General features: G+C 29.8%; 1 protein-coding gene across 1 annotated transcript in view; it reads left to right on the top strand.

Moving 5' to 3' along the window:
• Positions 1–18,435, top strand: part of LOC107441917 (paramyosin) — a gene marked incomplete in the record, with an annotated part of 88,303 nt that overhangs the window by 9,449 nt on the left and 60,419 nt on the right. The window contains 2 exon segments of the mRNA XM_071180861.1: positions 9,632–9,688; positions 15,717–15,803. Of these exon segments, the coding sequence (XP_071036962.1) occupies positions 9,632–9,688; positions 15,717–15,803 (144 nt within the window).

The raw sequence follows: 18,435 nt of genomic DNA on the forward strand, positions 1-18,435 counted from the left end.
CAGTAAAATTTGTGTGCTTTCTCTCAAACTTGGACTTTTATGCTCCAGGCAGATGACGTAAGCCGAGTGCAGCGCCACTAATTTGCATATTGCAATTTTACTCAGCTACTCTTAGTGGACAACATATGCAAATTTTGCACGGTTTGGCTTACTTTTGAAAGAGTTATCGCTATTTTTGTGATTTTTCCTTAATTTATGATAACCAGTGTATATATATTTTTACTTTAATATATATATATATATATATATGAACTAAATTTTTGATATAGGCTTATGCATTAAATACTCAATATATACATATGCGTTAAATTTACAAAATTTGCGAAATAATTTTTAAATTATATTTTCAAACTGTACCCAAGCAAGACATTTTAAAAATGTATTTTCGTAATAAAAAAAGCCATATTTAATTCCGAAAGCAAATCATCTTAGAACATTAAATATTAATTAGATTAAATTGTTGATAAATTAAATTGTTTGATAATTTTTCCGCACAGAAGGCGCAAACATAAGTATTCTGATATTAAGTGAAGTCCTTAAATAGATTCTCCTGTTTTAATATGAAACTAACACTTTTTATAAATTAGTATGATATCTGGTATAATATGTGGTGACATCTCTTTCTAAAAAATTTCAATTAAAACTACAGTGCAATCCATTAGCTAAACTTTTTTTTACAATTCAACAATATTTGAAGACATCTTATTTAGAAACAAAGAGCTAAAAAAACAAACTTTTTTTACCATGTCTTTGACTCTAATTAAATTCTTTTCTCCTTCGTAAATTCTTAAGAGTCCAGGAAAGACTACCACTATGTTGCGACCCCCTCTACTGACGACCATTCTTGGGGGGGGGGGGNGGGCACGGAATTTTTTCTTCTTCCATAGACTTTGTGTGTTGAAGAAAACCTTTAGGTGAGATCATTAAAACCTCTCCCAGCAACCTCGCAAACATCTGCACAAAATGCGGAAAAGGAAAGGAAACTCTAAAACAATATCGAAACAAAATATTTAACGAAACAATTAAGTAGATTAAAATGTATTCAAAATATATCTAATTCAGAGAGCTCTTTCTGACTCTCATGCTGCTATCAGAGTGCAGTAAAGACGATGCTTAATAATTAATTTTTAGAGTTAAATTAGAAACAAAAAGTTATTTTAGGAAAAACAAGCATCTCAAATAAACCACTTCTCATCTTCTAAAGTTAACTCATTTTTTTTTGCTATAAAATCAAATGAAAACTTAAACAAGAGACGTACTTGTTTACTTGTGTAAAATAACTTAGCCTTTCATAATTGTTAAATTTGTTTTTACGCATAATTATGCCGGTAAGGATCCTTTTTATAGACGCTTCATTTTATTCCTCGATCTGTCTTTTCATGATGTCAGCGTAAGTGACGCACCAAAAAAATGACACCGACTAAAATTTTAATTGTAAGCGAAAAATCACGTGTTTTCGATAACAGTTTTGAAGTCAATGGAGGTAACCTTTAAGAACGACTAAACTCGATCAACGACCAGTTTACTATAGAATGGTGGGTGGTAGCTCCCGAGAGGTTATACTGTATTTTAAAGAGTTTAGGTCGCCTTTAACCCCTTGGGCACGGGTGATTCAGAAAAACATTCGTGCAAAAGAATAGCATTCGTTAATTACAACTTGATTCGTGCGAATCAAGTTGTAATTAAATAAAAAACGGTAACTTAAATGTAGTCGTTGCTAATTTGACAGACTTACTTTACTTTAATTATTGTTAGTTTAGTCATACATATAATCAATGTTAATTCGAAGTATAACTAAATAGTTTTATTTTGAACAAAGTAATGGTGAATAAAATAAATCAAACAATTTTAACTCCGCCCACAAATAAACTGTTAAAGAATTACTTTGATTACCAGTTTCATCTTTTTACCCTGATTGATATGGTTTTATGCTGGCACTTATTTGTGACAGTCGGCGCGAAAGAGTTAAATTTCAATTGCTGAAACTTTTGTTTCACACTTTTGTTGCAAACAAATTAAAAGCAAAGGTTCATTAATAATTTGTTTCCTTTGCCATTATTTGTTTGAATTTAAATATTTTGGAATTATTCTTCCCTCATTTGAAACTTTATGGTTTATTACCCATTTGTAAAATGGCTCTTGGTTTGAATTTGATTTCGTCCACACACTTTTCAGCTTTGTTCAACAATAATAGTAAACAGTGCGCATGCGTTGCTATGGCCACCGCTGCTGTTTTTCTTTTCATTTTCACCAGCAGTCATTCTTAATGTATTTACATAATAATAATTTAAAGTATTTTTATATTTTTTTTATTATTAAAGTATAATGACTGGCTTGACGGTGATTTTGTAATAATAAATATGAAGGAAAAATCACAAGTTCTTTTAATTAATTTTTATTGGTGATTTTATTAATTTTTTTCTCCTAATGTGTTCGTTTGAATGTCGATACAGTGCAGCGATAAATTTGGTATATTCCATAAAGCTGAATTATCATAGAATCTTGTATACATTTAAGGTATTTAATACTTTCCTTGCCTGTAAGGAAATTTTATTTAGAATAAAATAATCTCCAATTCTCAATTTGTCGGAACTCGCTTTTTTCTAAACCTTGCATTTTAAAATACCAGTGGCGGCGAAACATCCATAAAGGGTTTGTAACGCAGTGTAGCGTCCTCTTTAATCCATGTTGTTATGTTCTCTTTTTGTTCTTCAGTAGTTGTTCTCTTAAAGAAAAGAAGAAAAAGAAAAGCACTTTCTGCCGCCTGCTTAGCTCATTTTTCACGCCGTGTTCGAAAGAGTTTTAAAATAGCAGAGGCTGCGGCACCAAAAGCATGCTGGCAATTTTTGTTTTAAATTTAGATCCGGTCGAACATATTTACGGTCTGGATAAGTTTTCGGCAAAGTGTTCTTTTGTTCACCCCGACTGAACACAGAATATAAATAAAATATTCTTTTTGTTAAAAAAGTTTTATTTCTCATTTTTATTTCGATTATTTTTTTTTTAAAGTTCTGAAAATAAAAACTTGATATTTGACTTGAAAAACTTGATATTTGACTGAAAAAATAAAATTATTTGATCAATATAATTTTTTTGTCTTGAGTTTTTTTTTGTGCTATAACTTTAAAAATATTCAGTAGAATTTGACAAAAGTTTTGGAGCAATTTATAATTAGAAACGCATCGTTTCAAAAAAAAATTCCTAATTGTTTAGACACAGGGACCCATCAAGACTAATTAAGAATTGTTAAGATATAAAACTTTAAAAAAGGTTGGTATTAAAACTTACACACAAAATGTTCAATTGAGGTTTGTGTGCTGTACTTGCATTCGAATGGAAACTTAATAAAATAAGGATTATATTTTGCTTTTTAATATAAGTTTTTTTTTTAATATTAAAAATCAAAGTAACAAGCATTAGAAACAATTTTGTTGCGTATCATTTCGAATCTTCTCTTAATCAGAAACTTAGAGACAATTTTTTTTCTTCTTCTTTTTAATTTAATTCTGAGAAAAATTAAAATTTTTTTGCAGACTTATTACGATTTGAAGCAAAAAAAGAAAAAAAACTTCTCGAGCATCTGAAATTAATTTTGTTTTCTTTTCCGCCCTATTCGATTCAAAGACTTTAAATAAATATGATATTCATTACCTCCTCTATGCGTTTTAAAATATACAAATGTAAATATTTTCGTCCAAAATGAGTGGTTTCTAAAAGTTAAATGGGAGAATTTCTTCGAGAAAATTTCTGATACGCACGTGCTAAATTATATTCACAAAATACAAAAAAAAAAAAAATTAAATAAGAAGGAGCAACATACACGATTCTTTTTGTATTTGAATAAATATTTTCTTGGATGCAAAACTTTTTTTTCACCGTTGGTTTGTTAAATTTCGCAGAAACGAAGAAATTAGTTTCTTTTTTAATGAAGTAAAAGTATTTTAAACAAATATAGATTTTTTACGAAAATTGTCCGAAAAAAAATGACAACTAATATATTTTAGTATGCGGGCCACAAAAAAAGGGCTTCGAGGGCCGGATGCGGGCCGCCACTTGGAAACCCCTGATCTATAGTCTGTTCTTAGTTTGAAACGAATGTGTATTTCGCACTCCCAGAATTTTTTTTCTTTTCTTTTCTCCATGATGGCTGATATTTGTCTTCACCAAGATTGGCAAGACGATATTGAAAATTTTCATTATTTCACTTATGTGCATTCTTTGAAAATAGGACTCGCGCATATCAAATATGAAACCAAGTTTCAAACGAAGCCTACTTCGCAAAAAATTATGAAACATTCGTCACGCCTCTAGCTTTAGTGTAGCTCTAATTCTGCTCCAGAAGTTGTCTGTTCATTATTTAAGTGTGGTGTAGCTCTAATTGTGCTCCAGACGTTGTCTGTTTATTATCTAAATTTTTAAATGATTTCTTTAAACATTTTTTGACATAAATGGGTATTTTCTGAAAATGATAAGACTTTATATGAAGCAAGTTTCAAAATAAATCCTGTTCTGAAAAAAAATTATAAAAATCGTAAAATATCCAGGTTTATTGTATCTCTATTTATGCTCTGTGTGATTATGGAATAAACTCAAATTTTTTAAAACATTTCTGCTCATGATTTGGTATTCTGTGAAAACCTGAAACCAGTTTCAAATGCTTGCAAAAAATTACGATAAAGTTTAAAATTGTCCACGTTTTTTATATGTTTATATGTGAAAGTATAATATGTTATAAGTAGAAATGACGTGCTTTGAACTAAATAAGCTTTTTCTTAAAAATGATTGGTATGTACGTTTTTTAAAATATATGAAACTCATATATTAATAGCAATGCAGTTTTTAAAGAGTAAAACACGTTTTTTCAAAAATAAATAAATTATAAAATTCGTATTATGTTCACCCTTACATAAACGCTGTGAAATCTCTGAATTTTGTAAACTCTAGAAAATTGTGATTTAAATTGGACTTTATTGACTGAATTGACTGAATTGTAACTTTAAATCAAGAAATTTAAATTTTTTTTTATTTATATTATATACACATATATAAATATATATAGTTTCAAAATNAAATAAATAAATTATAAAATTCGTATTATGTTCACCCTTACATAAACGCTGTGAAATCTCTGAATTTTGTAAACTCTAGAAAATTGTGATTTAAATTGGCTAATAATTGTAACTTTAAATCAAGGATTTAGCGCTTGACTTTCATTCCCACTCATAACTTTATTATCACAAAGGGTTAAGCATAAAACTTAAATATAGCTCGTTTTACCCTCTTTTGTATTGGTACCAGAAATGTAAAAATTTTTTTTATTTATATGATATACATATATATAAATATATATAGTTTCAAAATGAAGATAAAACAAAGGAAAATTACAGACATATGAAAAAAGNAAAGGGGGGGGGGGAGAGAAAATAATAAAAAATAACAAACAACTGGGGAAAAAATTAAAAAAATGATAATTTTTTTTTAAAAAAACCGGAAAATAAAAGATATAATCTTTTCATCAGCCCACACGATTATATCCGCAAAAAAGAGTGCTTTCTGATATTGTATCAATGTAGCCAAAGCAAAATATATTAATACAATAGTGTGAGGAGGATTCAAAAAAAATTTTTACAAAAATTACAACAAATAAAATAGAACACAAAATGTAAAAATAACGCGTAAAAACAGAAAATAAAATAAAAGGAAAAACAGAATAAAACATAGATGAAATATAAGTTTCATCTATAAAGCGAGCAGCGAATTCAAATGTACTTAACATAGACGGGAAATTTTTCAAGAATGATTTAAAAAATATTTTCGTAACAAGATTGCCAGATTGCAAAATACGAAAACAAAAGCGCAAATATATATATATATTATTCCTGTATTGTACATATGCGTATGTGTTCTTAATTAAATACAACACTCTTTAAACCTAACATAGAATAAATATTTAATCATACAAACTGTCAGCAAATACATAAAACGATAAGTAATGGTGTTGCCAAGACAAGAAAGGTAAAAGTAGTAAACTAAAAGGTTATGCACTTACGCCCGGAACAATTGATAACTTAAACAGTCGAAAAATTTATTTACATAATTTATTTGAAATAAAAAAAATATTTAAAAATATCGCAATTATGAAGGCTAGTCATTTTCTTCTCCTAATACACATGTCATTTTTGTATCTTCAATTCTAGTATTTTGTTATTACATAATATTAGGTAACTTGCTCAAACAGCGAATTTTTAATATGCTCGTTGCATCGAATTCACTTTTAAAACGATCGTTTTAAAAAACGGTACTTGCTCAGGTAACTTGCTTAAATAGCGAATTCTTAACATGCTCGTTGCATCGAATTCACTTCTTAAAACGATCATTTTAAAAAAACGGAACCTTATGAAAGGGTTTTGTTAGAGAAGGGCCAACTGCAAGTAGCCAAAAACTAAACTAATGAATGTTAAGGTAATGAATGAATGTTAAAATAATGAATGGTATCTCTCTTAAAAAGAATTCTGAAGTGAGTGTCCTAATTATAGCGACAGGTTTGAAACAAAAGGGAATGTTACCTTCCTTTTGACCTTGGCCTACTTTCTTTCCTCCCCGCGAAATTGTTTCGAGTAGAATAAATTTTATTCTCTTTTACGAGCACAAAGAAATGAATGCTCTGCAGATTTGAGAAAAAATATCTGTTTACCCTGCATTGATCTTCCGCATTCAGATATCGGGAATATCAATCGATTCACAAACATATGTCCATTAATTTATTCTAAATGCGAAACTTACCTTTTCGATTTGTTTAAAAAATAATGCTCTAAAAAATATGCAATTTTTAATTCAAATAAATTATCAGTATTAATATAAAATGGAATTACGATCAGTTTGATGATGTTAAAACATAAATTCAATAAATAATTGAAAAATTTATTAAAGAGAAGGAAAAAAAAAACGGAGAGCATTGTATACACTCATTTTTGTGTATATGTTACTGTGAATGACAGAAATGGGCAATTGTTGACTTCCACCGGTAAATGTAGACAATCGCATAGTCGCTTTGGTCAACGTTCGAAATATAAACTAGGTCTAGTTAAGGGCCACTGCCCGGTATACATTTGCCCGGTATGCCCTACAGGAATGTTTTTTAAAGGATTAGTGCCTCCTGAACATTGATATTTCTCCTATTCTCTCCTCAGCAGATATTAAAATATCGAATAAATATAATAATATCGTCGAATAAATTAATATCAAATCAGATATGGCAAATATATATTATATTTCTTAGAGCCGGGTTAGCCTGGTCGGTAGGGCGTTCGTGGGTTCGAACCCCGACGGCCGAAGACTGTAGTAAAGTGACTGATGCATGTTAAATCTGTCGAGTCGCGAAAGTCCTCCATATTCCCATAACAAATCAATACCTCTGGGGGTACTGGATTGGAGATCGATCGTTTTCTGATTCAGGCCAAAATTACGATCTGTGGATGAATGAATGGGTTCGCCCTGTAAACGGGTGTGACGTATGGTGTGGCAGAAGTCGAATTCTTGGCCATAGATAGCGCCACTGGAAAACCAGAACAATCGAACCCCCTCTGCCCAAATAGGCATACGTCAACAACAACAACAACAACATTAAATTTCTTAAAAATAATAATCTGTTGATAAAAAAATTATCACAACACAATGGGTGTAGTTATTCGAATTCAGAAAGCTGCATAAAAATTCTAAGAATTTTGTTAAATAGTATAAAATTGGGTAAATTTCCTTTTATGAAATTTGAATTAATACTTATACTTGAGTTGTTTTTTAAGTAAATACCTGATTTCATTAGAATAAATATTCAATGACTCGAAATTCGGGCGTAATTCGTTTTCGAATCAAATTTGACGTAAATTCATACAATGTTCTTTGCTTTAAGTGGTGTTTTTTTTTCTGGCGACTTTTTTCAAAAGCTCTTTTTTTTCCGGTTCTTTACGGTATTTTTTTTCTTCTTCTGTTTACCATTTGCTACTGTGAGAATGATCAAGATGATACTTTAAATGATAAGAGTACCTTATTTTAAAGGATGTAATATGTGACCGGCAAAGTTTGAAATCCGGCATTCTATAGAATGCCTAGGCATTGTATATGATACCAAAGACTAGCCGGCAATGCATGAAACGATATATATTTCACACATTTCCTAGACATTCTATAGAATGCCAAATGAAAAACCGGCAAAGTATAAAATCTTCTGTGGCCATGCTAGTAAGGGTGACGAAATGGATATTTTGTGCAATATTTGCTTTCAAACTGAAAATAATTGTGACTTAAATGTGAATTTTTTATACGAACATTTTGTTTCCCTTAACACTAGATTGCATAAGGATGTCATTTTGACTGCTTTCAATTTCAATTAGAAAAACAACGACACAATTTCTCAGAATTTCGTACAACATATAATTTTTTTATTGTTAATATTAACTTATAACTTGTTATATAACTGTAAATAATGTAAATAATATAAAAAACAAAATAAATGCTTTGGGGCAATATAGGTATATACTAAGTTTCAGTATTTCTAGTGTTAATAAGAAAAACATAAATTATGTTTTGTACAACTTTCATTTTTCTTTACACATTTTGAATAAATTTTTTTAATGGCACTCTCATTATTATTTTGGGATAACATTTTAATTTTTGAGAAATGCGCATCATTTACATAATAACCTCATCAGGACGTTATTTGTCCTACTTTGCCTAAATAGCATTTGTCATTCTATAGAATACCTAGGTATTATACACAATGCCTAGGGAAAGTATCTAATACTTCTCATATTTCATACCTTGCCTAAAAACATCCGGCATTGTATACAATACCTAGGCATTTTATAGAATGCCGGCGTTTCATACTTTGCCGGTAACATATATATCAAGATGGGTACTTTAGATTAGGTATGAATTTAATATGTACTGTATTTTGAACTAGAGTTTTTCTATACAGTATATTTGTTAATGTGAATGATTGAAATAGATGGTTGTTGATTTCCACCAGTGAATGTTGATAATTGCATACTCGCTCTGGTATACGTCACAAATATAGACTAGGTCTAGTGAAGTGCCCGGTATGCCCTACATAAGTGTTTTCTTTCAAGTTCAAGTGCCGCTAGCCAGCATGCATTTAACCTGTACTCCGAACACTGATATTTCTCCTAATATATCCTCAGCGGATATTAAAATATCGAATAAATATAATATAATCATCGAATGAATTGATATCAAATCAGATATGATAAATATTTCGTGTCATTCACAAGTAAAAGTCGACATTCTGTTGATCTCGGTCATTCCCAGTTTCATATACAAGGTTATTCATAATTCCCTCTGGAGTTACGAAGCGTTATAGTAGAAAAATGAAGACAAATATGGCAAAAAAGAACCTATGAAATTATTCCGGATGTATTCAAGTTTTTATTTAAGCAGTTTGCCGGTAGATGGCAGTAACATGTACCACTGAAGCCAGCTGTAGTAAACATAAAAGCTGTAGTAGACAGAGAGAATTATGAATAACCAATATGCTCTCGACTTTTATAATGATATTTATTTATTATACATTTCAGTTATATGAATGATTTCATTTTTCTTCTTTTTTTTCTTTCAGGACAAAATTCGTCTGCTTCAAGAGGATTTGGAATTCGAAAGGGAACTCCGACAAAGAGTAAACTCTATACTATTCTATTTATTCTATTCTATTTATTTTATTCTATTTATTCTATTCTATTCATCCTATTCTGATTATTCTATTTATTCTATTCCAATTATTCTATTCTATTTATTCTAATTATTCCATTTATTCTTTTCTATTTATTCTATTCTACTCATTCTATTCTATTCATTCTATTCTACTCATTCTGTTCTATTCATTCTATTCTATTTATTCTATTCTATTCTAATTATTCTATTCTATTCTAATTATTATATTTATTCTATTCTAATTATTCTATTATTCTATTTATTTTATTCTAATTATTCTATTCTATTTATTCTATTCTATTTGTTCTATTCATTCTATTCTATTTATTCNATCACATTTATTGTATTCTATTTATTCTATTCTAATTATTCTATTTATTCTAATACTTCTATTTATTGTATTCTATTTATTCTATTCTATTCTAATTATTCTATTCTGTTCTATTCTATTCTAATAATTCTATTTATTCTATTCTATTCTAACTATTCTATTCTGTTCTATTCCATTGTAATTATTCTATTCTATTCTAATTATTCTATTCTGTTCTATTCCATTGTAATTATTCTATTCTATTCTATTCTATTCTCGATTTTATTCAATTTGATAACTCGGATAAATGCCGATTTATTTATGAATGCTAATTTCATTTTGGTCATTATTTCTTTCACTATGTGAATGATAAAACATACAATCACTGGAACGATTTAGATCATTTCTATATTTGTTTTTTAACATTGTATTCTTTATGTGTTTTAAGATATTGTAAAGTGAAAACCTCAAAGCAATTTATCTATCATTATAAGCACATAATGTCAAATACAATGTGTCTCTATAGGTTACTACGCATGTATATATATAATAAATGTGTTGAACAGCGTTAAAATGAAGAAATTTGAAGGGTATTTATAAAGTCCCGGACCCATTTTGATGTTTAATAACTCATAAAATAATAAAGATAGATTAAAATTAATAACATAAATGGTTAGATAGAATCAAAAAGTTTCATGACCCTTGTCAATGAACTTCCACGTGTGGATGGAGGAACTGTTTGGGAAATTCTTCTGCAATTTCTCTGTGCTTGCACTATCGATTTCGTTTCTATGAACCACCATAAAATCTGTGCTTTCTCTTGTGGTGTATGCATTCTCCTTAATATCCGCTNATTCTATTCTATTCTATTCTCGATTTTATTCAATTTGATAACTCGGATAAATGCCGATTTATTTATGAATGCTAATTTCATTTTGGTCATTATTTCTTTCACTATGTGAATGATAAAACATACAATCACTGGAACGATTTAGATCATTTCTATATTTGTTTTTTAACATTGTATTCTTTATGTGTTTTAAGATATTGTAAAGTGAAAACCTCAAAGCAATTTATCTATCATTATAAGCACATAATGTCAAATACAATGTGTCTCTAGTTGAACAGCGTTAAAATGAAGAAATTCGAAGGGTGTTTATAAAGTCCCGGACCCATTTTGATGTTTAATAACTTATAAAATAATAAAGATAGATTGATAACATAAATGGTTAGATAGACTCAAAAAGTTTCATGACCTTTTTCAATGAACTTCCACGTGTGGATGGAGAATCTTTTTGGAAAATTCTTCTGCAATTTCTCTGTATTTGCACTATCGATTTCGTTTCTATGAACCACCATAAATTCTGTGCTTTCTCTTGTGGTGTATGCATTCTCTTTAATATCCGCTCAAATATAACATCACATGGAAAAGTACTACATAGAACAAACAAATCAAAAGTAAACATAACATTGCAATAGTTGCCAAAAACAAAAGAGAGAAAAGTGCAATTAATAAGCAGACGATATTTAGAAAAGTACAGATATTTAGACTGGAAAATAAAATTATCTGAAATTAACCACACGAGCAGACGATATTTACAAAAGTAAAGATATTCAAACCTGAAAAGGAAAATAATATGAGTTATTCCATCAATAAATGCCATAAGTTTGTTTATATCTCCATTATTTTACGAGTTATTAAACATCAAAATGGGTCCGAGAATTTATGAACACCCTGTATTGAGTATTACAACATAGCCCGATATCTTATGTTAAAATTGACCCATAATATTCAAATTGGACCACGTATTATATTGCCGGGCACTAATCTACCCTACCTGAGGGAATCATTATAGGCTTAATAGGGGGTTCACAATGTGGTCCTATAGGTTACTATGTATGTTTATATGTAATGGTGTGTTGAATAGTGTTAAAATGAGGAAATTCGAACCAAGATCTCGGATTTTTCCTTGAAAAAAGTTAGAACATTTCATCATTCAATAATTTCATACGAATGACTATTAAAACAGTTTGCTTTATAATTTATTTATTTCTGAATTACCAGGTTGTTAACTATAAATATTCTATCAAATACTTACGTAAATTGTAAATGTACAAGGTTCCAAAAAAGAAAAGGAAAAAAAATACTAGGCTTACATTAAATACCAGGTACTAAATACTAGGTACAAAATACTAAGTAACTAATACTAATTAAATACTAGGTAAAATTTAACCCCTATGAAATGGTGTCTCAAATAAATGATTATCAAAATTATTTGTTTGGCTGTGAAAAATATTTCACAATGTAAAAGCATTAGTATTTCATGCTCGGAAATAATAGGTTAAGATCGAACAGTGGGTTAAGATCGAACTGTGGGTTAAGATCGAACTGTGGGTTAAGATCGAACTGTGGGGTAGATCCGGGTAAATCGTTTCTGGTGAAATGTGTTCTCTTTATAAAGGATAAACTCTAAATTACTTTCTACTATTGCTTGCCTAAAAACTTTACTCCCTTCAAAAATATATTCATTGAGAATAATATCCGACATGTTTCAAGCGCTCGAAAACAGACACCCATTTTCAAGACTTGCCAGACGTGAATGAAAAAAAAAGTGATTTGAAGTATAAAACGTTTACGATACGTTTGTCTTTGTAGACAGTGATACTGATTTTCAAGATCTGGCCCACTCGGTTGCCCCCAACTTTCAGAGGCTGAACTTAACTTTAATTTACCTTTTTTAGATGTTCTTACCCTGCCTTGATTATGTTCCATCTCTGTTTATCATGTTATAACCACCGTTGAACAGCAGATCCAATTTCGGGATTACGACCACTAATGTTCAACTCCGTAGCCTTGTCATTTTCAACCCAATACAGAAGACAAGGGAACTCATGGATTTGGTGAAATATTGGGTGGAATTTTGCCTTCGTGGAGGACTTTTTGAGAGAACTCACTCGCATTTGCTTCACATGGAGAGGAAAACCACGAACATATTTCATGGTTAGCCTGACGGAAAGGGGACTCATGATCCGTCTACCATTGTGGATATTTTTAGGCCAGCACTATGTTCGGTGCCAGCCGGATTCGTATCGACCATTATAAATCCTAGAATTTTTTAATTTTATTATTTAATTTCTTGAATTTTTAAAGCTAAACTATCATAACAAATTAATACCTTTTAAAAACTCTTACAATTAAAATGGATGTATAGAATTATATCTGAAATATTTTCGTTACATTATTTATCGCTCCATAGAGTTGTCAATTTATAAAAACGACAACCATTCGTCACAAGGTTTAATCATTAATAAGTGATTAAAATTACAAATTAGCGAAAGAGATTATGTATTTTAAGAATTCGCGCTTAGTAAATCTCTAAATTGTATACTTAATCGTTAATGAAAAAACGTTTTTAATTATTAGAAAAGTTGCTTGTTATGTATTTATTGTGCGTGACGATTCATGAAAAATTGACAATTTATAAAAACGAAATATAACTGTATAAGATAATCAAAAGAGAACAAGACAAATTTTGTTTCTTATATAAATTATAGTGGTTCTTATTGTAAAAATTATTTTTGAATGAAATCTTTTAATATATATATACAGTTGAACCTCGCTAACTCGAACCTCGATTTCACGAATTTTCCGATAGCTCGAAGAAAAAAAAATTCCCTTCAAATTTCCTTTACACTCAACGTTAAAAAAACCTTGATTTCTCAAAATTTTTTTTTCTAATCCCTCGATAACTAGAATTTTTTCCCCATAAATAGTGGATTTTTTCTTCTTCTGAAAATAAAAAAATATTCCAAAAAAATTTTAAGAATAGAAAGCCAATTCTCATAATCACAACCAATTCTCAAACAAGCACTTTCTGCAGTGGACACTGTAAGGAGATTTACTGAGAGGCAGCCGAATATGTCAGAGGAGACATTTAAAGCTATAGTCCACTTAGAAAGTGTTACAAACAAACTTTCTTACACATCTCTAAGGCAAACAACAATTGAATTTTTTTTAATGTAAAAAGTGTTTTTTGAATAAATATGGAATAGTGAATAAGGTATGTAAAGAACATATTTCTTTGTTCTACCATCGATAACATGCGATTTTCGATAATTCGAATTTTCGGTATATTGAATTTTTTCTCCTCTCCCTTCAAGTTCGAGATATCGAGTTTTGACTGTATATATATATATAATATATTAATTTCATTATTATTATCCTATGGAAGAGGAGGAAGTAAGGAAAAAAATTAAAACTTTATCAGAAACGCTATCGAATCACTACTGAGGAACACGGAATGAAAAGCATTGAAACTTGTTTCATTGCTGGAGGAAACCTGGAGTAGGTAAAATGTGACTATTTCTAAAGACTTCAAGCAGAAAATCAAAACGATCTTGATTATTTTCATTTCTTCTTTCCTGTTAGTGAATGGACGGAGTTCGGCAGCGTTTTTGTTTTATTTCCCGTAGTTTAATTATTAATTTAAGTAACCCAGATGAGCATTTCTTTTATTTTTGAAAAGTATTCTAAAATCGTTTATTGAGAGTGGCTATTACGGAGTCTTCTGTAACTTCGGGTTTTTATTTGTAAATCAAAATCGAAAATTTGAGAAAAAATTAGCAGTTTTTTTTAAAAATTTATGTCTCGAGTCGTGGTGGCTCAGGGGATAGAGCGTTCACCTCCCAATGAGGCAAACCAGGTTTGAATTTCTGAGATGGCTGCACCCGGCTCGTAGGTTGACACAAAATATCCTCAGGGTTTGATTCCCCTTGTCGTTAAGCTAACCATGGGAGGTTTTCCTTTCTATGTGACGCAAAATCGTGATAGTTTCATGAAATAGTCCTCCATGAGGACACATTTCTCTCAATGCTTAATCCAGGAGTGCTCTTGTCTTCTGTAATGGGTTGAAAATTCAAATCTATGTATCGACACTGAACATTCCATTTACAGAAGAGTGTGCTGTGGTCAAATCTTCTCTGTTGCTAAGCAGCTTTAAAGAGTATAGTAGAACAGATCTAATTCATACCAGCGCAAGAAGAAATTTCCTCCAAGCAACGTAGAGTGTTCCCTTATCAAACTAAAAAAATTTACTAAAAATATGAATTTGCACCTTGCAATAGTATCGAACTTGTTGTTTGTTTTCGAAAAATTTATGGGAAAAGCACGAATCTCTCAGCTATTTCTGAATTTTGAAGCGACTCATATTTTGTGATGCCTGTTTCAATGACTTCGATGTCATAATTTAAACCTTTTCTTAGTGTTTTGCTCTCCTATATTATTAAATAAAAATTCGTTAAATACAAATATGAAGGTGCATTTCGACATTTTTTTCTCAATTATATCATATAAAAAGCAGTTTCCAACTCTGATATGTATTCCAGACATTTTCACCCATTCATCGTCTTCACAGAGTTGCAAAGTTTGTATTAGTATTGAAAAACATATAATGTATGTTTATTTAGTGTTACATTTTATTTTCTCAAAATCCCGCGAAGTTTGTCTTGAAAAATTTCAGAATTCTATCACCAATTTTAGCGCAAAGGCTGACTTCATAACTATTATTGGATATTTACGAAATTTGGCTTTGAGATAGTGCAGAACTGTTTTATAGTGGTAATATTTGATCACTGGATTAAAAGTTATTAAAGTAAGACTAAAGAAAGAATGTTATTGTTTCAGATCGAACGCGAGAAATCCGACTTAACTGTCCACTTGATGCAGTTGACTGAAAGACTGGATGAAGCAGAAGGTTCTTCAGAATCACAGGTCAGTCATTTTTGGATCGTTATGTATATATATATATATATATATATATATATATATATATATATATATATATATATATATATATATATATATATATATATATATATATATATATATATATATATATATATATATATATATATATATATATANCGGTGAATGTCAACAATCACATAGTCGCTTTGGTGAATGTCCGAAATATTTGTTATATCCAATTTTATATTAATATATTCGTTAATATTATATTTATTTTATATATTTTTATTTATTCTATATTTTAATACTTACTGACGATAGATTAGAAGAAGCATCAGTGTTTGGAGTATCGGGCAAATATATAACGGGCAATGGCACTTGACTTTAAAAAAACATCAGTGTAGGGCATACCGGGCAAATGTGTACCGGGCAGTGGCACTGAACCTTAAAATAACATCAGTGTAGGATTAAAATATCGAATAAATGTAATTATATCCACGAATAAATTCATATCAAATCGAAAGTAATAAATATTTCGGACATTCACCAACCCATATCTGTGATCGTCGACATACACCAGTGAGGGTCCGAATGTACAGGAATGTAATGAAATATTCGATCTTTCACAGCCGTATTTGGCGTTTGTCGACATTCACCGGTGAAAATCAACAACCACCGATTTCGGCCTTTTGCCGTGACATTTTATATATTTATATGTATGACATATGTCATACTTATCATTTTTTAGCGTGTTTTTTGTATTTATTTAATATGCTTTATATATGTGTGTGTGTGTTACCATGAATGATCGAAATCAAGAGAATGTCGACATTTACCGACGAATGTCAACAATCACACAGGGTGAATGTCCTAAATATTTGCTATATCTGATTTGATATTAATTTATTCGTTGATATTATTATATTTATATCTGCTGATATATTACATCTGCTGAGGATTGATTAGGACAAACAGCAGTGTACGGAATACCTGTTACTGTTCAGTGGCACTTGACCTTAAAGAGCATTGATGTAGGGCATACCGGCCAATGTATACCGAGCAATTGCACTTAACTAGACATTCACCGAAGCTATTAATGTGATTGTCAACATTCACCGTTGGAAGTCTACAATCACGCGTTTCCGTCATTCACATTAACACATTCACCGCAAGTAAATATTCTTTTGAATGTAAGTAGATGTCTTTTGAAGACGGATTAATATGCAGAGTTTAATTTTAATGCTTGTGGAAGCGAACTTTTAATTCTGATTTTTCTTAATAGAATATAATAAAATTATGTATTTATTATTATTATTAATGTATATAAGGTAGCGATTAACAATGTTTTCTCAGGAGCTTAATTCTGTGATAAGTTAAAAATATTGACAAAAATTATAAAGTTTTTTTAATGCAGTTTTTTCAAAAAAAATAACCTCTTCATAAAGCATCATCATAGCACAATGGGTTTAGTTATTGGAGTTCAGAAAACTGTTTAAAATTCCTTAAAAATTTCGTGAAGTAGTATAAAATATGTGAAGTTCCTTTTATGAACTTTAAGTTAATGCTTGTACTTGAATTATTTTAAGAAAATATTTTAAGCTATCTTATTAGTTATGTTTGTTATTTAGTTGTTATCTTTGTAGTTTTCTTGCGTATTTTTTTTAATTCGCTTAATATCTGTAATCTTATAAATGAAAGAACTTGTGAAGAACTATTGTTAAAGTAATTTGTTGACAAAGTTGTTGAGATCGCTCGATTTCCATACCAACTGCATGTGACGGTGGTTAGCAGCATTTCTTAAAGGCAGTTCATGGCCATTAAAACAGTTTGATAGAAATATTTTTGACTGAATTTATCTGATCAACCAACGATTAGTTTTATAGTCAAAACGTTTACAAAATGTCTTCATTGACGAAATTCACTTTTTAGGATTAAAAAACAATTTTATTATATGAAATATGTATATATATATATATTTACAATCGGACCTCTATTTAGCGAAGTCGCTGAATCCCGATAATAAGTTCGTTATATGGATACCTCATTAAATGGAAAAATCACCTTTTAAAGAACTTGAACAACACAAAACAGGTTTTAAATTCAGAAACATTAGGCATAATTAAAGTAGCAACAGAAGCACCTTTATCTTGTAAACTAGTATCTACTATTTATTTTATAAATCTTAACCATAAAAGAAATTTGCATTGAAAGCAAGAATAGAGCAAAACATTATCCAGTGTTACGCTATCATGCTACATGCATTTTCAACTAAAAAAAAAAGCTAAATTTATGCATGAATTGATATTTATTACAAAAGTAATTTTAAACATACATTGTTAACACATGCGTTCTTTACTGATTCCTCTAGAATAACTTTCAGAGAAGGCTGTAAAACATAAAGTAGTGGCTTTGAAAACCAATTCAAGGTCATTTCCCCCATAAAATGCGTTAACAAATTTGAAATGTTCTGAAACATTTGGGAAAATAGGGAAAGTGGCTCTCAATGAAAAGTTCGTTAAATAAAAAATTCACTTAGTTATTTGGAAGTTATTTTACGAAGAAATTTCCATAATGTTCTTGGTTCCTCTAAAAAAAATCGTTAAATAGAGAAATTCGCAAAATGGAAGTTCGTTAAATAGGAGTCCGATTATATATA

Source organism: Parasteatoda tepidariorum, chromosome 5 (assembly GCF_043381705.1).
Source record: "Parasteatoda tepidariorum isolate YZ-2023 chromosome 5, CAS_Ptep_4.0, whole genome shotgun sequence".
NCBI lineage: Eukaryota > Metazoa > Arthropoda > Arachnida > Araneae > Theridiidae > Parasteatoda > Parasteatoda tepidariorum.